General features: G+C 37.5%; 1 protein-coding gene across 10 annotated transcripts in view; it reads right to left on the minus strand.

Moving 5' to 3' along the window:
* CHL1 (cell adhesion molecule L1 like) overlaps nt 1–24,912 on the minus strand; it is a 227,789-nt gene that overhangs the window by 61,024 nt on the left and 141,853 nt on the right. For 9 of the 10 annotated variants that reach the window (XM_020880764.2, XM_070455658.1, XM_020880761.2 and 6 more), the window contains 6 exons: nt 24,628–24,815; nt 11,647–11,769; nt 10,377–10,547; nt 9,363–9,410; nt 7,150–7,270; nt 1,978–2,162 (listed from right to left, as the gene is read on the minus strand). In XM_020880764.2, coding sequence (XP_020736423.2) covers nt 1,978–2,162; nt 7,150–7,270; nt 9,363–9,410; nt 10,377–10,547; nt 11,647–11,769; nt 24,628–24,815 — 836 coding nt within the window. The remainder of the gene's footprint in view (nt 1–1,977; nt 2,163–7,149; nt 7,271–9,362; nt 9,411–10,376; nt 10,548–11,646; nt 11,770–24,627; nt 24,816–24,912) is intronic. The other variant, XM_020880762.2, reaches the window with a different exon arrangement.

A 24,912-nucleotide genomic window follows, 5' to 3' on the forward strand; every position in this document is an offset into this window, starting at 1 on the left:
TGGAGCCCTATAGTCAACATTTTAAATTGCGTAATTAATTTTACATCCTTGATTTATTTTTTCTTTTTGCAACCTTTGCAGTTCTTCTGAAAGCTTCAGTCTCACAGTCAAGAAATCCATGGCCAGATTGTTAAAATATTCAGCTACCGTAGCGATGTTCCAGCCATCTGGAAGGATTTCTAATAGTCAGCAACTTGGAGTAAGAGCAGCTAACAATTAGACCTGTCTGGCTCATGGGTCTGTGTTGGTGCTGGGATTGGAGGGGGCGGGGTGGGCAAAGGGTTTCAGAAAAACATCCTTGTTGTATGGTATAGCTGTATTATGCAGAGGCATCAAACACTGACTAAAATTACGGAAAAATCTCTCAAACTCTTCCTCTCTGCATTTCTTGGTGAATAATGTCAGAGGAATATGTCACTATTGGCAACTGTTGATATTTATGCATAACAACAGACTTTCTTTTATAACAGGTTTTGTTTTTGTTGAACTAAGGGGAATGATCCTCTCATCTTTGGTTTTCCTTTCTTCCTAACTTAGCTAATCACACACATTGTGAGATGTGCCAAGTAGCTTCAGTCCTGCCCAACTCTTTGTGACCCTATGGACTGTAGCCTGCCAGGCTCCTCTGTCCATGGGATCCTCCAGGCAAGAATACTGCAGTAGGTTGCCATTTCCTTCTCCAGGGGATCTTCCCAACCCAGGGATTGAACCAGTGTCTCTTGCATCTCCTGCACTGGCAGGCAAATTTTTTACCACTAATGCCACTTGGGAAGCCCACACTGAGAGACGGGTTTTGGAAATACGCCGCTATTCCAAACAGCAACATGATTAAAAGTTATCTTAACATTTACTTGTTAATATAACTTGCATCTGATACTTTTTTTTTTCCATTACTTAAAACAATGGGCCTTTACTTAGGTATTCCTTGTGCAGAATGAAGCTTTAAAAGGTGAACTTCACTGGAATATAAATGAAAGCCTTAGAGCACCAGTTCACTGAATAGAAAGCTGAAAGAGATCATTTCTTTCAATAGTTAAGCCCGCACAGCACTAAAAAAGCACAAATGCAGTAATCATGCCATTAATTTGATCAATACATCAACCAAATCATACATAAAAACTGCAGTGTTATCAGGACCACAGAAATAGGTCTGCATCAATCAAATTCACAGGATGACTAGGTAACCTTTACATTTGCCCAGCAATGAGAGCCCTGATAACTAATACTGTGGCTCACCGTTTTCAGTGGTGACATCACTGCCTACTTATTTCTGTGAATACAACAAACAATATACCAGGCTCTACTGATCAAAAAGCTTGAGTTTACAGAAAGAGGATATGAATATAATGGGTTTTTTTGCACCTTTTGGCAGAGAAATAACACTTACATCATACTATTTTTCTTTCCCCATCAGCAATAGACTAAATATCATCTGCACCCAAGAGATGGATCTCCCCCAAATAGGAAACAGTTAAGATCATAATCTGTCTGACTCCCTCATTTCATTGGTAAGAAATGGAGATACAGAAAGGTGAAGTAAATTGGTCAAGGACCCGGGAAGTTAATGTCAGGACTGGGAAACTCCAAGCTTCTGTCAGGCCTATTATAATAGTTTTTATGATGGTAATGCTTTCTTCTTTTAAGATTTCATATTATGCAGTGTTACACACATATTACAGTAAATGTTTTCTCATAATAAGATGATATAAGAGATTAGGTTTAGTGACCAAACAGTCAATGTCATCTGTGTTCAATCCCTAACCAGAGATCTTTTCTTGTCATTTGTCCCTTCTGTGTGGTTTTGTGGAATAAATGACAAACCTGATTAACTGAAGTCTAATATATTCCACTGCTCACTCTACAATTAAATGCTGAAGCAGCTTATTCATTTTAATATATATGCATTTGAGGTTTGACTATACATATGAATTCACCTTTTTTAAATAATAGAAAAATAATTCAACATGGGAAATGTACCTTCTACTATAACGTGAAAATCATGAGTGGCTGATCCCAAGAAATTGTTGGCTGTGCAGCGATAGTTTCCTTTGTCCCGATAGGAGACATTCTCTATCTTCAATGTTTTGCCATAATTTTCTTTTGTTTCTCTTCCCTTTGGTAAATCACCTCCCATTTTGTTCCAATCAACTTGTGGAGTTGGCCTGTGAAACAATACGTAAATGGTAAACATTTTTTAAAGTGAAAAATAAAATATAAAGAAATCCACAGGGTGCTTCCCTCACTGTGCTGCTTTTAGGTCTGCACTCAAGAGTCCCACTGAAAAACATCAGCCTTCCCAATGCACAGACTTGCACACCAACATCTACCATCCATGGTGAAGATCAGGGTTGGATGATGTCTCCTTCATTGCAAGCTCCTTTAATAGGCTACCACTTCAGAAATCTTCTGTTTCCTCTACTAAGAGGGCTAGCTCCATCGAAGTGTTGAATATGGATGGTTAGATGAAGGATGGATGACTGGACCCATAGAAATGTACAAGATTTTTTTTCCAAGTATGCTATCTCCCTGTGGGTGGTTTTCAAGGGGCCAGAAATAACAGCCCTCTTCCCCATATGAGTTTGAAAAACACCATAAAGTAAGACCCAACACTCAGCAGAGGGTAGCTGTGACACCCCTCTTAATCCTTAAGAGGCTGCTATTGGAGAATAAGACTCAAATGTGGGTGCCCAGTGTACTGGCTGGACCTGGGAATAGCTCATTTTAGGCGAACGTGGGCTCTGAAGCATAGACTGGGTCATCCAGGCAGACTGTCACCCTAGTAGGGAATACAGGATTCAAGGAATGAACCAAATCTCTCTTGCTTAGAAAACTGAGATCACCCAACATAAACAACAAGTGAGAAAAGCAAGAACAAAACAAATCCCAAATTGATAGCTTGTCACACACCAACACAATGACATTTTCCACCTTATCTGGGTGGAAAACAAGACTGAGGAACCAAGCCAGCTAGGTTTAAAACAGAAAAATTCCATCTGTTGGGATTTTTGAAATTAAAATTTTTGAATGCAAACCAGACAAGTGGAGAAGTGGGATGCTCTATGACTTTTGTGATTTAAAAATGATGTGAAGAACAGTGATGCCTGATTTTAACTGATGGATGATTTTTTTTCCCTCCTCTTCACTTGAGCTGTATGACTGAGTGGAAGAAGTATTTCTGCTGTTTTTACTGATGACTTTTTTCTTCTCACTACATTTCTTTTTATCATTAATACCTGAAAGTTACTGAGTATGTTCTAAATGGGAGCATCATTATCATCATTTTACCAGTGAGGATTTTAAAGTTCAAGAAGTTAATTTGCTTAAAGTCACTGGGGTAATAAATGATACATTAGAACTTGAAATTGTCTGACTAAACTTGTTCTTTTGACCAGTGTCTTCTATTTTATTTGCGCTTTTCCCATTTTTTTTCCCCTTCCTAACCATGAATTCTGAGAATATGTGCTTATAGGCAAATTAATTAGTTATTAGTTAATAAGCAAACAATTCATACTGTTTGCATCAATTTTCTTAAATTGTATTGTTTGGCAATGGTTAAAATAATTCAGTTATTATGCAAAAAAACAGAGGTAAAAAAGATGATTTTTACACACATCTAGTCTCCTCCCTCACTGCACACGTACTTGTCTGGAACCACCACTACCGTTCATTTCACCAGGCTTAAAATACAGGATATACTACTGACTTGTGTAGGAAATAGTAAGGATGCTCAGATAGGTAGCTATGACAGTGTATTAGCTGTTGGCTTCCTGAGCACACCACCCAACAGGATGCATAACCCGTACCTCCTAACTGCTTGCTTTGCACTCCATCTGTCAAAACGGCAATTTGCCAAAGTGCAGGCTGCTCTGGACCTTAGTTCTTCCAAATCAGGGGATTTCTGTAAGCCCATACTTCAATGATACAAGCATCTCACCTGCTGTAAAATCTTTTTTTTTATTTTTTCTTTTTGCCAGTCCTTGGAAACCAGCCTAATCTTCTAATACCTATTCTTTGAAAGAACAGGATAAAAGGATTATCTAATAAGTATCATATTACTATGAGACAAATTTATCTGGGGACACATCTGTACCACTGCTAGAACATCCAGCTATTGTCTTGCTAATATTTTTCTTTTCTTTCTCAAAAATTTAGTAAACATTTACTAACAGCACTTGAATAATAAATTTTTGAAGGAAAATATATTGCTTAATCCATTTTTAGACATAAATCCACACCATACCATCATCTCAAAGTTTTCTTTAGGTCCTTGCCCAGTCAACTTTAATTCTTAAACTTCCTTTGTTTGCAAGAGAATTGTATCTAGCTTCAACCCATGAATTCAGAAAACATAGAAAAGACAAAGAAAATTTGAGCCCAACAGTCAGCAGAGGGAATTTGCCTTTAAGCCCAACAAAGCTTTCACAGGATGTAAGTGAGTGTGAACTGGTCCATTAGTGTGCTCTCCACGGAGGGGCTCACCGTCTGCACTCCTTTTGGGGAGTGAACACTTTTCTCTTCTGAATGAAACTCACAATGTTGTTTTTAGCTATTCTTAGTTTTCACCTTACAGAATCTGAACCCCTCAACCTTTCCCTCTGAAAGCTTTCCCATTTTACTTAATGGTATCCACATTTTCATTAGTACCAGCCGTTTTCTGAAACATCTACTATATCCCGCTCCTTTAGACTCAGGCACAGTGCCATCCTCTGTCCACCCTGCCTTTAACTGAACACATCAGTTCATTTGGTTGAAATATGCTGCAGAAGTTCAATTTAGAGGTAGTTTAGGGTTCTGGAGACAGACAGGATGGAATCCCAGCCTCCGCTGCATACTAAGTGTAGAGAGGTAAAGTCAACTGTCTGGCCTGCCCTTGCCTAACTACAATAAGAATGCGTCATGAGATGCGTGTGGCGAGCATAAAATGAGTTAATGTATGTAAAGTGCAAGACACAGTGCCTGACACATAATAAAGAGGACAATATCTTCATTAAGTTCGTGGTTTAAAACTTCTTAGAGGGCCTCCCTGGTAGTTCAGTGGTAAAGAATTTGCCTGCCAATGCAGAAGACATGGGTTCAATCCCGGGTCTGGGAAGATCCCACATACCATAGAGCAGCTAAACCCGAGCACCACAACTATTGACCCGGTGTTCTAGGGCCCAGGAAGACAACTACTGAAGCCTGAGATCCACAGCAAGAGGATGCACTGCAATGAGAAGCCTGCACCCCACAACTAGAGAAGTCCATGTAGCAATGAAGACCCAGAGCTGTCAAAAGTAAATAATTAAATAAATTACAGTTTAAAACAAAACTTCTTAGAATACATTTTTTTTCAAGTACTCTAAAAATTTTACAATCTATCACATTCACTTGGAAGAGAACTAGTCTATCTAGACTAGGATTCTTAGCCTAAACCTATGAAAACCCTTCAGATGAACTTTTCTGACAAGGCCTTAGGAATCCTCAAGTCCCAAAGACAACACATGTCAGTGCTCACTTTTTCTCTACTGGCTCACGACACTGCATTTTCTGAAAAGTCCACAGAGTCTATTATATGGAAAACCATCCATGCAGTTGGCAGCCCACTCAAGAGGTAAGTTATGGCATTTGTGGGAAACAGGAGAAATGAGTTACTGACATGTTTTCCCTGCCCAAAGAGTCAACCAAGAATAGTGATGAACCATGGAAGAATGTAATTTCTACCACTATAAACACATACAAATAAGAGCAAAGATGCAGGCAGTTACCAACATGATCCAAATGAACCTGACGCTTTCATCTCCTCATATAATACAGACATAAAATTCCTGAACAGAGGCCATGTCACTGCACATCTAAGTACCTTATGGCAATATACTTGGGCAGTTTAATACAGATAAGCAACCTGAATATTTTGCAGGATGGAAAGAGAAATTTACAAAGCTTAGGGGTTATAAAACCATTAAAATCTTCTCCTTTGCTTCACAGACCAATTTAAAACCACTCATTCAGAATATACAGTGAAGTATGAATTTCAAATTCTAGTCCATGAACCAGATGACCAGCTATAAAAAACCCTGAGTTTACAAACTGAGTAAGTAAACTCAGGTGCTAGGAAGGTGGGATGTATTTTCCCACGGGATTCCCAGTGGCAGGGATGGGTATGTGGTGGTAAAGAAGGGTGATGATTGCGAAGAGACAATCTTGTATGATCAGGTATTAAATAAGATGATCCTTGTTTACATAGACTTATGATAGCTACTCAACAAGCATCACAATTTCAAGAGGTGACCAAGTGAAGTCTTTTCTTGGAGGACTTGCTCAACTGTACTTTAGGTGTGAAAAAAAGTTTGATTCATTGTTTCTGATGTGAAACTCTTAAATTGCATGATCTGGGACTTCTCTGGTGATCCAGTGGTTGAGAACCCGCCTGCCAATGCAGGAGACATGGGTTTGATCCCTGGTCCAGAAAGATTTCACAACGCCACAGGACAATTACGCTCACGTGTCCCAACTATTAAGCATGTGCTCGAGCGCCCGGAAGACACAACTGCTGAGCTCACACGGCGTCACTACTGAAGCCTGCGTGCCCAGAGCCCATGCATTGCTGCAGGAGAAGCCCCTGCAATGAGAAGCCTGCACACGGTAACTAGAGAAAGCTTACGCACAGCAACAAAGATCCAGTGCAGACAAAAAAAAAATTTTTTTTTAATTTAACTTGCATGATCTAGATCTGCTTGTGTGCAAAGGACAGGTGGGTAAAATAATAAATAGAGATCCATCGAACCTGGGGAAATGTAACAAGCAGAAGCAGGACAAATAACAGCAGCAGAAAGACATAACCCTGGCACCAACAGTGACGGGCTGACTCTTCACAACCTCATGCCCTAAGGATGCATCCCCGTGTTGACTGAGGTCAGGAGAACACAGTCACTGACACCCCCATTCACACTTTCACCAACTGACAGAGCTATCTAATTATAAATCAATCTCGGTCACAGCCTGAAATCTGCAGAGAGAAGTGCAAATTACTTTCCCCAGAAATGTAGTAACAGGATTCTCTCTTCTAAAAGAAATCATTTTTTAAAGATGCATACAGGCACACTCTTCACTGCTATCTCATTCTTTACAGGACAGAATGGAAAAAGTCATGAACAGGGTCAAGTTACTCACAGGCCTTCAGCAAAACACTCGAGCAGTAGGGTCTCCCCTTTGAGGATGGTAACAGAAGACTCACTGCCACTTTCAGGAGGAGGCAACAATAGTCTGGGTTTTCTCTGCTTGATTGAATTTGCTACAGAACAGAACAGAACTGAGTCAGATTTTGTTCAAACTAAGAAACTCCTTTGGCACTCGATCCTTCCTAAAACATATTTAACCATATGGACCTATGTGTGTGTGTGTATATTTACACACACATTTTAATTTATTTTCACACATTTATTTCACATATATTTCGCACATTTTAATATATTCCTACTTAAATAGATTCCACTCTTACCAGGAAGCATGGGTCGCCCTTCAGATACATTAACTAAGTGCTGCATTAAGTTTTATAAAGATTATGATGCAAACCACATCTTCAAATTCAGAAGTTCAAACAGTGTTCAAGATAATTAGTTTCTTGATGAAAGCCTTAAGTTCATTGTCAGTCAACAGTTTTATATTCCACATTTTAATCATACTTGGTCATGTTTGATGGCTCTGCATATTTTTCTTGAATTGAATGTGCCCAAGTATCTGACAAGATTCCTCTTATAATACAGTTTCCTGGTCCCTACACTCAGAAACTCTGATTCAAGAAGCCTGTGGTGCACAACCAGGCATCTATGAATTTATCAATTAGGTGACTCTACTTTCAGTCTTATATCCTCAAAGACAAACACTGTCGTACAAAAAGATTCACAAGCCATCTCAGTAACTGGGGAGGAAATATTCCATTTCTTATTTTCCTAAAGTGAGTCACTCAGTCCTGTCTGACTCTTTGCGACCCCAGGGACTGCAGCCCACCAGGCTCTTCTGTCCATGGAATTCTCCAGGCCAGAATACTGGCGTGGGTAGCTGTTTCCTTTTCCAGGGGATCTTCCCAACCCAGGGAACGAACCCAGGTCTCCCACATTGCAGGCAGATTCTTTACTGTCTCAGCCACCAGAGAAGCCCCATTTTCCTAAGAAACCTTTTAAATACAATGGAAAATGAGGAAGCTTCCCTTTTCAATGCAAATTCTGGTTTCTGTTCCAAGTGTTCACACAAATTATGTTTCACATCCAGTGTCAATGTGATTTGATGTGATATGCAAAGTGTCGAGGTAAGGGCTGCTATCAGAGTGGAGGATGAAAGGTACTGACAGCAGTACATACCTTGCCATAGCTTCCTTACAAGCATTTGTTTATTTTTTGAAAAATAATTTTTGAACATGTATTATATGGTGTGATTTTTTTTTACACTTTTATATTGGAGTACAGCCTATTATATCCATTCTCCCCCAAACTCCCCTCCCATCCATGTGTAATGGTTTTATTGAGTGCTGAAAAGATATAACACTATATGTTTGTGTTATTGACCTCAAAGGAAATGATGTTGCCTATATATACCTAATCAGTCCATTTTCAAACTGAAGGTACACCAAGGGGAACCCTCATCCAGCCCTGGTGATATTATCAGTATATTAGATTACCAAAGTTATCATGGAGGGTTCATTGCTGGTGCCAATTATAAAAGAAATATTTATTGCATTCAGACAAATGATTCTTTTCTCTGTAGAAAAACTACTTACTATATAATTTGGTTAAATGTTCTATGGGAAAAAAATTTTAAATAATAAAAACCATTTCATAGACAAGTGAGCTTGGAAAATGCTGCAACTTATATTCTTTCTCACTGAATCATAATGGACAGTTGTGTCGTAAGTACTTCAAGAGGTCTAGGAAGGAAAATAACCATTTGACTTTCTTACACTTAACGCTTTCTCTACTTCTGTTACACCCTGTTACAAAAACCATTGCTTTTTCCTTTCTTCATGTAACAGCTCTCTGCCAAACTGCAGGCATTTTGGGAGATCCATAATAATTACTCCATGAAAAACATAATTTTATATATGTATATGTATTTACTTATGGTAATTAAACCATCAATAAGTATATAGGTGCATTTATATAGTTATGCATTTGTAAATGTTAACCCCTATTACATACATTTAACGGGGATGGGAGAAAATAGAACCCTCTGTGTTAAGGGTTCCTGTTAACCCTCTATGTTAACCCTCTGCTTACTAAGAGTATCAGTATATTAATAAACTCAGAAGGTATTAAATTTCAAATTCTGAAATGACAATGAGTGACCACAGGTGAAAATAAATGTCAACATTCTACATGTCATCAACTTACCCTTGGAAACAATTTCTGTGGATGAACTTGAGTCATTAACATGCTTTACTGAAATAAAAAAAATGGAAGAAAAAACTCACAAACATAATGGTAGATGCTGACATCAAAACAATGAAAAGCCATAGTTTTCTCCTACAAAAATTACAAAATGAAGTATAAGCATGCTTCACTAGAACAGCGTCTTTGGGAACATAGTTGTAAAATATTCATGAAGAGCTTAATCTTGAGCTACCATAGATGAAATCTGGGTGGAAAGGACACAAACTAGAGCTCCATTAAAGAGAACTGAGGGTGCTGAAGGGTACTATAGTGAAGCCCTGGCCTAGAGAATCAACACACAACAAACTGATGAACCAAATTATGAAAAAATTATGAACCACATTAGACAATGGAATGGTCATGCCAACTTTTGACTCTACCAGAGCCAGTTATTCAGTCAATGAATTTCTGGAGACTATCTCTGCCCTTTGAATACTGGTTCTTTCTTGCACTAATAATGACAGTTTTCAAATTTAAGAACCCAGAATGCCATCTGCAGAATCAAGTAGGAAAGAGAAGCAATTCAAATAACTTTGCCAATTTGGGAAACACAAAAAAAGTTTGATGTGGTAAAAATGATATTACTTCCTGTTATTTTTGACTCTGTGCTTTTCTCCCAGATTTTCAGCCTTGCCAGTTTATCTGAAATCACAGAGATTCTAAGCCTGAGACTTGCTGAGAAAACCCTGGAATTTTGTTCTGTATTTCACGCAAGGAAAATGACTCGACTCTCTAGTCATCCAGTGAAATACACTTGTCCTGTGAATTGAGATTTGATTTTCTGGCTGCAGAAGACGGAGCTACTGTCAGTGTGCAGCTGCAGATGTCTCTTTCATCTGGAAGGAAGTCTCCAGAGTTAAACTAAACAATGCTGGAAAATGTCAACCCAGCTTTAACTGGCTTCAACCAGAATAAAATTACAGACACATTTGTCTCCCACATTCATGCTGGCACAATAAAATTATTTCAACTTACAACTGTTAACTGTTAGTTTCATTGGCATTTTCTGCACAATAGTCCTCAATCTCGGGAACGCAGCAAAGCAGCAGTAATCATTCCGACTGTCCTTTTCCTCCACATTTGCGAAGTACAGATCTCCCTTTTGGCTCATGTATACTCTCTCATCTTGCTCAATGTGTTCTAATTCTGGAAGAGAAATATCTTGTTACTAAAAGGGGCAATTGTCCTTTATTATGCCTCGTTGCCTCTTTTTCAGGATCCTTTCTTTCATATTATTTTATTTTTCATGTAGGCTCTTCCTATTCCTCCCACGTCTGGTCTTACTATAGAAGCAATTAATGAGTAAGAAAAAAAATGAGTAAGAAAAAAAATGAGTAAGAAAAAAAACACACAAAAAAAACAAGAAAATCATTGAGAATGCTTATCACCATTAACTGGTCACTGATGGACAACTAGTCTGGGCATTTGACCTCTCCTGACCATTTAGGATTCTACTTCTGCTCTATGGGTCTGCTCTGACTTATTTGAAAACTAGTCCAAATGGATAATGGCCTAATTATTACTCTTATTATATTAGGATCATATTTGTTAAAAACAGATTTTCACAAAATTGTGTCTGAGATATTAATCCCTCTTCCAAAATGCAGCCTAGTTAAGTTTTATGATGGATGGAATCTGCAACTCTGGCTATAATCACGAGTAGCTTCTTTTGCTTTCTTCCAAATACTGTACAATTATTACTTTACTCTGGGGGTCACAATGAGAAAAGATTTAGATAGACCTGCTAAGACACATGCCAGAAGTAGGGTTTACAAGAAGCTGGAATCCCAACGCAAGAGCTGATGATAGCTTTTGGAAAATTAAACGCAGAAGTCAATACTCATTTCTTTGTGCATCACTGTATTAAGTAGGTGCAACATATTAAAAGAGAAATATAAAGCTAGCAACACAGATACAAGCCATTCTCAACTTTGACGTGGATAATAGTGCCAAGGTAAGTAAGATGTTTGGAAAATAAGTATTTCCTTCATAGACATATTGTATCTTATTAACAGACTCTACTCTTTCCAGATATGACAAAATCAAGACATATTTAGTGGTTTTCTAGTGCTTTCATGTATATTCAGGACTTAGAGCAGACTATAGATGGAAATAGTTTTTAAACTATACTTGATTTCACATTCATAAGGTCATATTAATTTTGTATCCTTTGTTTCAGTATGTCGTTTGACACAATGCATGAAATTAAAATGTGCCCTTATTGATAGAACAGAATATTACTTACCAATATTCATCCAATAAATGTGTAATGGTGGCAGACCTTTGGGAGGGTTGCATGGAAGGACAATTGGATCACCTTCCTCCACTTCAAGAGGATCGATTTTTTCTTTGGGGAATTTTGGAGCATCTGATATAAAAAAATCATTTAAAGACACCATTCAAAATTTTTAACCTTACAAGTAATGCTTAATGTTACAAGTATTATCTTAAAGCATTCTTCTTTTAGAAATTGGAACATTTTTAGTAAATTCAACACCCTAAATCTTCTTGTCTATGTCCTTCAGAGGAAAATACTGTTAACAATCTGTGCTGCATCATTATACAACCTTAAAAATATTTCTGCATTCTGTAACTGTAGATAACAAATATTTTTGCTTTGACATCAATAAGGCAACAATATGCTTGTGCATATTTCTCAGAGAAGAGGTATAAGCTCTGAGTCATAGGAGTTGCTCGTTTTAAATTTTCATAGATTTGGAATCATTTTTCTCCAAACGTTGTGATTTATTTTTAGGCAGACACTTGTTTTCTATCTTTTGCTTTATTTTGAAGCCCTTGAATGTGACTGGCAAATATTCCATTCAGATCATAATCAAACAAAATACATAATTCAAAGCCCACATGGGAAAAAATGGTATGAATACAATGAAAAGGCAAACATGACCACTAGAAGTTGCAAAGAGAGCCATCCACACTGGAATCACTCCCAGTAAATAAAATTTTAAGTGAAATGAAATGGATGTAGGACAGGAGACTGCAGTATTTCAACATATTGTTTCTCTCCCTTGCTGGAATCAATTTCCTTAAAAAGGTCAATGCAATTACTGAGAATGTAAGTCACAACAGTGCAGAATTTGAAATACAACACCGAAGTTTGACATTTTATGAAGTTATTTATAAAATAGTTTTAAGAATATTCAAAATAAATTCCACCTCAACATTATTTGTACCTTTCAACTTTGGTAGGGGAATCTGCACAGTAGAATTACTTAGGGTTTGATAGAAAAGTCTTATATGAGGTATTTATAGCCTTCCTGACCTGATGGAATTTATTAGCAGTTTTCCATCTCTATATTTCATTCTTAAAATATGGCTCACAAAAGATTATTATTATTCTTGAGAGTCTAAAGATATACTCATTTACTGTCAATTTTCCTCTTGAGAAGCTTTGTGCTGTTCCCTTGCTCCTCACCCCATCCCCTACTCTAACTCCTTAGTGAGTGAGGGAATTGGCTGACATTTCTTATCGATGCACTAGCTACAGTGAATTGCTTTTTGTCTAAATTCAAGGACCTTTCACGGCTTAACATCAGAGGGGGCAGTGCCATTACTACACTGCCTTTGCCAGTTCAAAAGACAGGCGTTGGCATGGGACAGTTATCAGGATTCCCTTGTGGTCTACTCATTTAAGATTTCTCTTGGCAAGTCTGGAAATAAAATTTGAGATGGGAACCATCTTGGACATGAATTTGGTATATATTCTGCAAAATGACTTGTATAACATTTGCTGTCTGTCAAAGCTAAGGCTTGATCGATATGAGTTTGAGCAAGCTCCGGGAGTTGGTGTTGGACAGGGAAGCCTGGAGCGCTGCAGTCCATGGGGTCGCAAAGAGTCGGACACGACTGAGGGACTGAACTGAAGCATCTTGGAATCATGCTTTTGCTCTAGGTAGAATGAAACTTCCAACAAAAGACAGAAGAACATCTGAGTATATCCCCTACATGTACCTTGTTGATCAACTATCAATACCACCTATTTGGTAAAGCCTTAGCTTTGACTGACAGCAAATGTTATACAAGTCATTTTGCAGAAATATACCAAGTAAAGTGCAGTAACTTACAGAACTAGTATGTACCCTAAGCTCCAAATTCAAATCACTTGTTTAGTGAAACTTGCTCTAACTAAACCTCAGTATTTATTGTTAATGAAGTTAGCAATGTTGTTTGGTAGTTATTGAATCTATTTATCTGTTTATACTCAGATCATAGAAGCAAAAGAGGAAAGGAAACAGATTAGGAAATGAAAGACGCATGTAATCCTGTTTTGCAACTAGCAAACTTTACAGTGCCAAATATGAACACACAGTTCCCTGGGTGGTATCTATTGTAAAGTCGCTAATTAAGTTGTATAAAGTCCTAATTGGAGAGCTGTCTCTTTAGAAAAAATTTAATAATTCAAACAGATAGTATCACCAGTGAATCACTATCATCCTTGCATTAATTAAATCTAGATTGTAAAATTCTAATTACAAAAGTGGAACTCTGTTACTCAACTGGCTTCCAAGGCATTCATAATAAAAAAGATAAAATAAGATTTAGAAGTCTACCAAAGCCTTTATCACATACCATAAATCTGGAACAGCTTTAACCAAAGATGAAATTAATACCTGGAAACCGGGAAGAATATTTATATATTTAATAGTTTAAGGCCCGAGAATAAACACTGTAAAGGATATAAATTTGTCAGGTTAGATCTTACTCTTCAACTTTCAAACTTTGCAAATTTGATGCAAAGCAAAAAAATGACTATTTTAACATTCACAGATAAATGTGAAATTTAATTATTATAACAACTGCAAGCATGACATCTACCTCAATTCAATTTAAAAAATGACTATTTAAAAATAACTCCAACCAATGACTTCTGCTAATTGTATTTCTCTGGTGATAAACATTAGCATTGTTGAGTTAGGACAGATGCAATACTTTAAAAACATGAATTGTAAACAGTCATTTTTCTTTTGTGTAAGGCAACTACACTGCTGGAACTCACCAACACATGTCAAATAAGTGCTCTATTAACACCAAAAACAAAATCACTTAATTGTGTATCACTTAATTGTGACTGGGCTTGACCATGGAATGGTGTCTTTGCAAAGGGATCAGCGTCCACTTCTACATTAGCATCTACATAAGCAGGATTTGAAGAATGTTTGGAAATCCTGTAATAATCAAGTCTAGATAGATCCATAAACATTTAGTCCCTATCAGTCTACCTCATAAGAAAACCAAGCAAAGCATAACACCCATCCTTCACTATTTTTCAACAGGCTTCTGCATTCATTACTCAGTATAGCAGACAAACTTCTAGTAATAACTCCAAGGGTGCAATTCCCTAAAAACCCACCTAACATGAAAAGCGTGTCTGAGAGGCAAATTAGCTACATGCTAATATTCTTATTGAGGCTATCAGCACACAGAAAACCTGCCAATACAAAATCTCTAGGGGCTCTACACTTGAGGTACTGACAGATTAGTTTTGGAACTCATCATCTTAACTCTTTCAACTGATACACTAAAAAAATAACATCTTTGTACTTGAAATATAGCAGACTTGTGAAAAACAATTTTTTTTAATCTATAGACTAGCCTATAAACGGCTCTGGCCTAGACGCTAAAATTAACTGGCTGTTTTGCTTCAGACCACTATCCTTCCTTTCTGTGCCCCCTTTTGACTTTTCTCTGGTATCTTAGAATCCTTTAAAGTCATCTCTTTGGGCTCCTCAAAAGCCTCCATCAGAGGCTTTTCTTAAGGACAAGTTGCACAGTCCCACATGGCAAACAACCGTAAAGAACTGGTAATGAAATGTCATCAGAGAAGTTTAATGAAATACAAATAATTCTGACTAACCATGTCCATGAAAAGGTTCTGGTGACTTAACTATTATCAAGTTACATTACCTACATATTATCTTTATGTTACCTACAGGTTATCTTTCTCTGATACCCAAAGAAAAAAATCCAATCTCCCTATATTCTCTGAGTCTGATAAGCTATTGCCAAGGTTATTTTCAACAAAGAAGGATAAATGCTTTTTAGCTCATCCAGAGGATGTGTTAACAGAATGATGAAAGCATAGGCAACAATGTATAGCATTGGATTATACACATGTGCTCTGGGGCCAGCTGCTTAGGGCTGAATCATGGCTTCATGTGTTTCAGTTTCTTCATTCATAAAATGGAATTCGACATGACACCTAATTCATTGATTTGTGGCAAAGTTTAAATAAACTCTTTCATATAAATCAATTAACATAGTGCCGGGCACTTAAAAATCACTCAATATGTTGGCTCTTATTCAAATATTTTCACTTTACATGGGAAACCCAGCCACATTATGTAGAGATGGGCAAAGGGACAAAGAGCTTTCCTTCGCTATTGTTTTTGATCTTTCATGTAGCCTATATCATAACAACTTCCACATTTTATACAGCTATTCGGAATTAACTTTATCAAAGAAAGTAGGTAGGGCACCTGAGGGATGAAAGACTGTATTTCATAGAGAATCTATGGGTTGTTTAATGAATTATTCTGTCCCCGTTCCTATGCCAAAGAGTTTTTATCTATTTTGACTTCTCACTTTGTTTAGAGGACTGGGCTGGGGAGCTCTGGAGTGCCTTCCATTTCCCTTGAATGTGCTCAGCAAATTGCTGACAGTCTGGCATCATTATCATGAATGCAAGCCACTGCGCTCACATGCTGCATCACCCTGAACTCCAGTTTCTGTCTGCAAAGAGATTTAATTGATTCCCATTTCCTGTAGAGTACCCTATTAACCCACTTAGAAGTACAGAGAAATAGCACTGCCTTTCAGTCTATGAACTGGTAATGAATTCACACTAAGGAAGGACAGCCCAATGCAGTCCATTTCATTCTAGTCATTCACATACCGGGACGCATGAGAGCAAAATCCTCGGTCTTAATCAAACCTTTAAAACTCTTAAGTTTACTCTCTACTGAACAAATTAATCCTCCTAAGGTTAGCCTGCCTATATTAAAAGAAGAAATTAGTGTATTCCACTGGACCCCTACTTCTGCTATTCTATCCTTCCCAAATGAAAGCAGTAAATAGCCAAGATATGTCTCAAGGAAACTGACCTGAGGAGTTCATACAAATGTAGAAACCCAGCACACTAGAAATTCTAGGTAGTTTCTAGTAAAACAATATACAGATGATTTCACTGCTAAACCTGCTATACCTTGCATTACTTTAAGAGTAATGCATACTGCATTTTTACCTTTATTCATTCTTTTAATCTTTAGCCAGTAAATCAATCACTGATAATATGAATTCACGCAGCATTTATAAGAAAATATAGAGAAGGAAGAATAGGACAGGATAATATCATTCTTGCCTTTGATTAATATATTTGACAGTCAAAGTCTCTTTCAAACAACAAAAAATGCTTTTAAAATTACACAGAATTTACACATGGATATTCCTAACATTACTGATTATTACTAATTTTTCTTTATAATAGTCAAAAGTTAGAAACAATCCAAATGGACATCAACTGGTGAATGGATAAACAAAATGTGGTATATCTGTATCATTATTATATGAATATTATTCAGCAATAAAAATGAACAAACTACTGATTTATCCTAGAACATGAATGAATCACAAAAATCAGGCTAAGTGGAAAGAAGCTAGATGGAAAAGATCACATATTGTATGATTTCATTTATATGAAATATTCAGAAAAAAACATTTCTAGAGGCAAGCGTCAGACTGGCGAGTGCCTGGGCATGAGGAGAGAGAGTGCCTAATCTTTCAGGGATGAGGGAAATGCTCTAATACTGGCTTCTAATGACAGTTGAACTGAAAATTTTTATGATGAAAGGAACCACTGTGTACATAAGCTGGTAAAATTTATGATGTGTAAATAATACACAGAATCTGTAAGAAAAATTAGTATAGGCTAAGATAGACTAAGAACGTTAAGTGGAGAAGGCTGATCTGTGCCCTCAAGGGTAAGTAAAACTGAACAGTCAAAATAGAATTATTTACATCATCATTCTAACTTCACTGATATCTGTCATAATGAAGGCAAGAAAATAGCTTACCTTCTCTCCAGACTCACTGACCACACCCACAGGATTTAGGTTTCTTGGGTACAGTCTTTCTCTTGTTCACTGCTGTATCTCAAATTACTAGAAAAGTGTCTGACACATGAAGGGAGTTTAATGAAGATCTGTTGAATAATTCACGGCCTAACTTAGCATGCCATATCTTAGAAAATCCATTCAGTTGAATGATTTTCTCCATATTTGAAAACAGTACATTGTGTTTGGTTGTTTATTTTTTAGTTTACTCTTTCTTTTCCTGGCAAAGTCAACTGCAATTTTGTTAAAAGTAGATAACTAAACACAGTGTATAAAGTTTTCTGTCTGTAGGGGGTAATGACCAAATTTTCAGCTACTGTACCTATGTTCAAACTTAGAATCAAGCCTTTAAGTTTGTTCTAAAGAAAAGTTTAAGAAATGAGAGTTAACAGAAAGAGAGACACACATGTATAGAACAGACTTTTGGGCTCTGTGGGAGAAGGCGAGGGTGGGATGTTCTGAGAGAATAGCACTGAAACAAGTATACTATCAAGTGTGAAACAGATCGCCAGCCCAGGTTGGATGCATGAGACAAGTGCTCTGGGCTGGTGCACTGGGAAGACCCAGAGGGATGGGATGGGGAGGGAGGGGGGGACGGGGATTGGGATGGGGAACACATGTAAATCCATGGCTGACTCATGTCAATGTATGGCAAAACCCACTACAATACTGTAAAGTAATTAGCCTTCAACTAATAAAAATAAATGGAAAAAAAAGAAAAAACAAACAAAGAAATGAGAGTTAAAACTTTAAAGTTTTACAAACTTTAAAACTCATATCACAGAGTATAATATAAATGAAGAATCAATTCTCTACACCTTAAGAGATGAATCAATTGATAAAACTTGTAGGAAGCCTTAAATGGTCTCTGATTTATAAACTCCTAAGAACTGGGCTGATGGTCCTATTCAACATATAAATAAGTGCAGAAAGGTGTTAGATGATGAAGTAATTTTAGGAGGAGCTGGAAATGATGCATGAGAAACCTAATTTACTTTCCTCTTTTCTACAGCACCAGAAAAAATGGTGCAATTATCCACTACATAGCTCAGATTCAACTCTCATCTCTTAATTACAATACTAGCCATTTCTGCTAGTTCATGCCTTCACTTGGTCTGCTTTGATAATGACAGAAAACATTTTCTTTTCAAAATCCTTTAATTGCAGAACCTTATACTAAAATGTACCATTTCTCTGCTATAGGTCTAGCAACTGCCTGTCCTTTGTGTCTCCATAGCAACCACTAGACTTCAGGTTAGGGATCAGCCTAATGCCTTGTCTTGTACAACAGATTTTTTTTTATATCTTTCTTTCCTCTCCCTCGGTCTCCTACTTCCTCATCTTACTTCAGTTAATTATCTTATATACTTATCAATCTATATTATACACTATAATTTGTAATAATATAAATGATGCAATATAGTCTATAATATAGAACTATAACTATGGCTGTATAGTTATATCTATGTGACTTTATGATTTTCAATCACAGTTTTCTGACCCAGAATTCATGAACATTCCCTACTGTCATTTCAAACCCAAACTCCAGAGGCCAGTTTTCAAGTCTGTATGTCACTACTCTGCCCACTACTATGCTCTAACATCACATTTAATAATTCAGTATATCTAAGACAAATCAGTATACTACATACTAATTAATTTTGTATATATAAAGACCACATAAAATAAATGTAAAGAATAAAAAGAAAGACATGCAACACTCTTTACCCACCACCCATCACAAGAGAAACATAAAAGCACCGTTACCTTTCTATCTAGTGTAGATAGATTATTATAGTAATAATCCTACCTGTTCCACATTCCATTAGAGGTAACTACCATCCTAAATTTTCTTTTCATCATTCTCTTGTTATGCATATTGATTTTACCACATGAAATTATAATCCTAAACAATATTATATTAATTTTTACATATACTGACCTTATATAAGTGAAATCACATTTTATGTTTCTTTTAGAGATTTGTTTTCATTGTTCAGCACATCTCTAAGGTTCATCAGTCTTCACTGCTGAGTAATTTTTGTATGAATATGCCACAATTATTTCATCATATCACAAATGAACTTGTGTTTCTGTTCAGTATATTTCTAAAACACAAACAATGTTGCCACAGCTATTCCTGGCGCACACGGGTAAGGGGCACATGTACATGAGCAAAGAAGAGGAATTTCTGGGCATTGGTGAGAGTATCTTTAACTAAGTAGGCAGCGACCAATATGCTCCACAGTCCAAGCAGTAAACTGTACTCTCCATGATGGATACATGTTATGCTGCCCACAGTTCAGTTCAGTCGCTCAGTCGTGTCCGACTCTTTGCGACCCCATGAATCGCAGCACGCCAGGCCTCCCTGTCCATCACCAACTCCCAGAGTTTACTCAGACTCATGCCCATCAAGTCAGTGATGCCATCCAGCCATCTCATCCTCTGTCGTCCCCTTCTCCTCCTGCCCACAAAGTACCACGTAAAACTGCTACTTTCAGATTCTGCTGTATTTCCCAATTTTGTAGGAATCAAATGCTTTTATTATTTAGGTTACAATAGCTCTATTTCTTATTACTAATTATATTAAGCACATTTTTATATTTGTATTGAGTATTTCAGTCTGAGGTGCAAGTTTATATCTTTTGCCACTTTCTTTTTTGCTTTTTACTGGTGGTGGTGGTTTAGTCGCTAAGTTGTATCTGATTCTTTGTGACCCCATGGACAATAGCCTGCCAGGCTTCTCTGTCCATGGGATTCTCTAGGCAAGAATACTGGACTGGGTTGCCATTTCCTTCTCCAAATTAGAGATCTGTAAAATTATTTATAAATACATTAATATTATCTTCAGTTATATTCACTTGCAATGTTTTTTCTGGATTTTTAAAAATACCCATTTCTGAATTGTATTTTGGTCATATTCGCTTCATAGCTAATGTATCATCAAATACTGAAAAACAATCTGAAGTTTCAGGTATAATGTTCCATACATGCTGATTAGCTAGAGCTCGTCACTGGGTTCTTTTAATCCTCAACGCGCTTTTCTAAGTGCCTCTGCTTGAGCTCCTAAATAATGAAACACACTTACATCTTTCATCACTATGGTAGATTTGTCTATTTCTCTTTGTACTTCTATTTCTGCTCCATACTCCTTCATATTATGTATGCCTGGTACATTAATCTCCAGGGAGCCTTTATAAAATAAAGCCTATTATGATTGATATTAATAGAGCTATATGTACTTTTCTTTTGAACAGTATTTATTCAATATATCAATCTATTAAAAAGATGAAACATCTCTTCCCCCTTTTAGTTTCAACAATCTTATTTTCTCATGATTTAGATGTGTAATGTGGTAAATAGCTTATAACTTTTTAAATTTTGGAGCATTTAGTTTATTTACTTTCATCTTTAATTAATGATATGTTTAGATTTATTTCTATAGTTCTTTTTCTCTCTTTTCTTGCCTTTTTCTTTTTCTTCTTGAAGCAGAGCTTGATAATCACTCACATTTTGTTCTATATGTATACTGTAATTATTCTATACATTTTAAGACACATACTTGTTAAGATTTTGAATTTGAGTTGTAGTCTCTCCTCTAGAACAATACAGAAAACTTAAAAAATTTAACCCAGTTTCCTGTCCCAACTTTAAGGATAACACACACACATTTTTCACTATTTGTTCTCCCCAGGTTTATGTACAGTCTACTCCCCCAACATAAGGTGTCCATATCCTGAAAGGTCAAGAACTTTGCAAGAAGAAATTATAAAACTGTCAAGAGTTTCTGTTTTGCATCTAAGAATTTTTTCTTCAAAGCCTTTGGTTAGAATTAAGTAGTATTGGATACCATAAAATTCAGGAAAATAAATGACCAAATGTGAAAGTCAGTATTCAGAGATCCCATGCTACAGAGATCAGATCTGGTAATAAATAAGTATTCAAATGGGTATATCTTTCCTTTTCTCTTTTGCTTTTCACTTCTCTTCTTTTCACAGCTATTTGTAAGGCCTCCTCAGACAGCCATTTTGCTTTCTTGCATTTATTTTTCTTGGGGATGCTCTTGACTCCTGTATACTGTACAATATCACGAACCTCCATCCATAGTTCATCAGGCACTCTGTCTATCAGATCTAGTCCCTTAACCTATTTCTTACTTCCACTGTATAGTCATAATTTGATTTAGGTCATACCTGAATGGACTAGTGGTTTTCCACACTCTCTTCAATTTAAGTCTGAATTTGGCAATAAGGAGTTCATGGTCTGAGCCACAGTCAGCTCCTGGTCTTGTTTTTGCTGACTGTATAGAGCTTCTCCATCTTTGGCTGCAAAGAATATAATCGATCTGATTTCAGTATTGACCATCTGGTGATGTCCAAGTGTAGAGTCTTCTCTTGAGTTGTTGGAAGAGGGTGTTTGCTATGACCAGTACATTTTCTTGGCAGAACTCTATTAGCCTTTGCCCTGCTGCATTCTGTACTCCAAGGCCAAATTGGCCTGTCACTCCAGGTGTTTCTTGACTTCCTACTTTTGCATTCCAGTACCCTATAGTGAAAAGGACATCTTTTTTGGGTGTTAGTTCTAGAAGGTCTTGTACGTCTTCATAGAACCGTTCAACTTCAGCTTCTTCAGCATTACTGGTCAGGGCATAGACTTGGATTACTGTGATACTGAATGGTTTACCTTGGAAACGAACAGAGATCATTCTGTCATTTTTGAGATTGCATCCAAGTCCTGCATTTTGGACTCTTTCGTTGACCATGATGGCTACTCCTTTTCTTCTAAGGGATTCCTGCCCACAGTAGTAGATATAATGGTCATCTGAGTTAAATTCACCCATTCCAGTCCATTTTAGTTCAATGATTCCTAGAATGTTGATGTTCACTCTTGCCATCTCTATGTTTGACCACTTCCAATTTGTATTGATTCATGGATATTCCAGGTTCCTATGCAGTATTGCTCTTCTCAGCACCAGACCTTGCTTCTATTACCAGTCCCATCCACAACTGGGTGTTGTTTTTGCTTTGGCTCCATCCCTTCATTCTCTCTGGAATTATTTCTCCATGATCTCCAGTAGCATACTGGTGTCTGTGATGGTGCAGGAGCATGTGGATCACAATAAATTGTTGAAAATTCTGAAGGAGATGGGAATACCAGAAAACCTCACCTGCCTGTTAAGAAATCTGAATGTAGGTCAGGAAGCAACAGTTAGAAGTGGACATGGAACAACAGACCGGTTCCAAATAGGAAAAGGAGTATTTCAAGGCTGCATATTGTCACCCTGCTTATTTCACTTATATGCAGAGTACATCATGGGAAATGCTGGGCTGGAGGAAGCACAAGCTGGAATCAAGATTGTCAGGAGAAATATCAATAACCTCAGATATGCAGATGACACCACCCTTATGGCAGTGAAGAAGAACTGAAGAGCCTCTTAATGAGAGTCAAAGAGGAGACTGAAAAAGTTGGCTTAAAGTTCAACACTCAGAAAACTAAGATCGTGGCATCCGGTCCCATCACTTCATGGCAAATAGATGGGGAAACAGTGGAAACAATGGCTGACTTTATTTTGGAGGGCTTCAAAATCACTGCAGATGGTGACTACAGGCATGAAACCGAAAGACGCTTACTCCTTGGAAGGAAAGTTACGACCAACCTAGACAGCATATTAAAACGCAGAGACACTACTTTGTCCACAAAGGTCCGTCTAGTCAAGGCTATGGTTTTTCCAGTGGTCATGTATGGATGTGAGAGTTGGACTATAAAGAAAGCTGAGCACCAAAGAATTGCTACTTTTGAACTATGGTGTTGGAGAAGACTCTTGAGAGTCCCTTGGACTGCAAGGAGATCCAACCAGTTCATCCTAAAGGAGATCAGTCCTGAGTGTTCATTGGAAGGACTGATGATGAAGCTGAAACTCCAATACTTCGGCCACCTGATGCGGAGAGCTGACTCATTAGAAAAAGACCCTGATGCTGGGAAAGATTGAGGGCAGGAGGAGAAGGGGATGACAGAGGATGAGATGTTTGGATGGCATCACCAACTCAGTGCACATGGGTTTAGGTAGACTCTGGCAGTTGGTGATGGACAGGGAGGCCGGGCTTGCTGCGGTTCATGGGGTCGCAAAGAGTCGGACACGACTGAGCGACTGAACTGAACTGAATAAAGAAGTTGCTTACTTCTGGGGATAATTATGATAAATAACAGCTTTAATGGTAAGGGAGCTTGTAGTTTTCCATGGTTATGATGTTTGGAAGATATTACTAACATATACTAATGTCACTGGGCACTCATACTGAGGTTAGGTGGGGCTATGCCATCTGTTCTGCTCCACCTAACAAGGTGAGTAGAAGCTGCCTGTGTAACTTCTTGTGGGAAGCAGTGTTCTATACCCCCACTCTCTGACCCAGATGGTACAAGTTTCACATGGTGCAGAGACAGGATGATGGTATACCCATCAGTTAGGATCTCTGATAAGCTACATGGAGAACAGTTGCTCTGAAGAGCTGCCAGACCTACAGCAAACTGCCTCATCAAGGAACAACCCTATATTAACACAAGGGCTTGGGGATTACTTGTGACTGAAGCATAACCTAGCCAAATCTAACTAATATATTTAACTTCACTCGATGAAGCAAAACAAATACTATTTTTCCCCATGTTACATGTATTATTAGTGAAACGCAGTGAAAGAATGTCACTTTCAAGGTCATCAACTTCTAAATATCAAGACCTGGAAGATAATTTCCCTTATAAATAAAATATAAAGCAATTAAAAGCTGATTAAACTAATAATCTTATTTCATTGCAGCCTAGTATAACTCCTACTAAACTTAACTAAAATATTAAATGAAATCTCTGTAAGAGTTACTGTTGCTGCCTGTTTAGTTGCTAAGTTGTATATGACTCTTTTGCAACCGCATGGACTGTAGCCCAACCAGGTTCCTCTCTCCATGGAATTCTCCAGGCAAGAAGACTGGAGTGGGTTGCCATTTCCTTCTCTAGGGGATCTTCCCCAACCAGGGACTGAACCCACATCTCCTGAATTGGCAAGTGGCTTCTTTACCACTCTGCCACCTGGGAAGCACCGAAATACTTACTAGGAACTATAAACTCGATTTCTTCTGACATAGCAATCCCCAGCTTATTAGAAGCAAAGCAGCGGTATTTTCCTTGAAAGTGAGATATGTGCCCGTCATTTGGTATCCTGAAAGTCCCCCCATTGTTAGATACAATTATCCGAGGGTCAGAGAGATTAAAAGGCTTGTCATCCTTATTCCACAAGAATCTGTAAGATAAAACTAAAGTTAGCAACCCTGAAAAAAATCATAATTTTCAAACAAATATACAGAAAAAAGAAAACTGAGACATTTGAAAATAAAAAG

The sequence above is a fragment of the Odocoileus virginianus genome, chromosome 26, assembly GCF_023699985.2.
Source record: "Odocoileus virginianus isolate 20LAN1187 ecotype Illinois chromosome 26, Ovbor_1.2, whole genome shotgun sequence".
Lineage (NCBI taxonomy): Eukaryota > Metazoa > Chordata > Mammalia > Artiodactyla > Cervidae > Odocoileus > Odocoileus virginianus.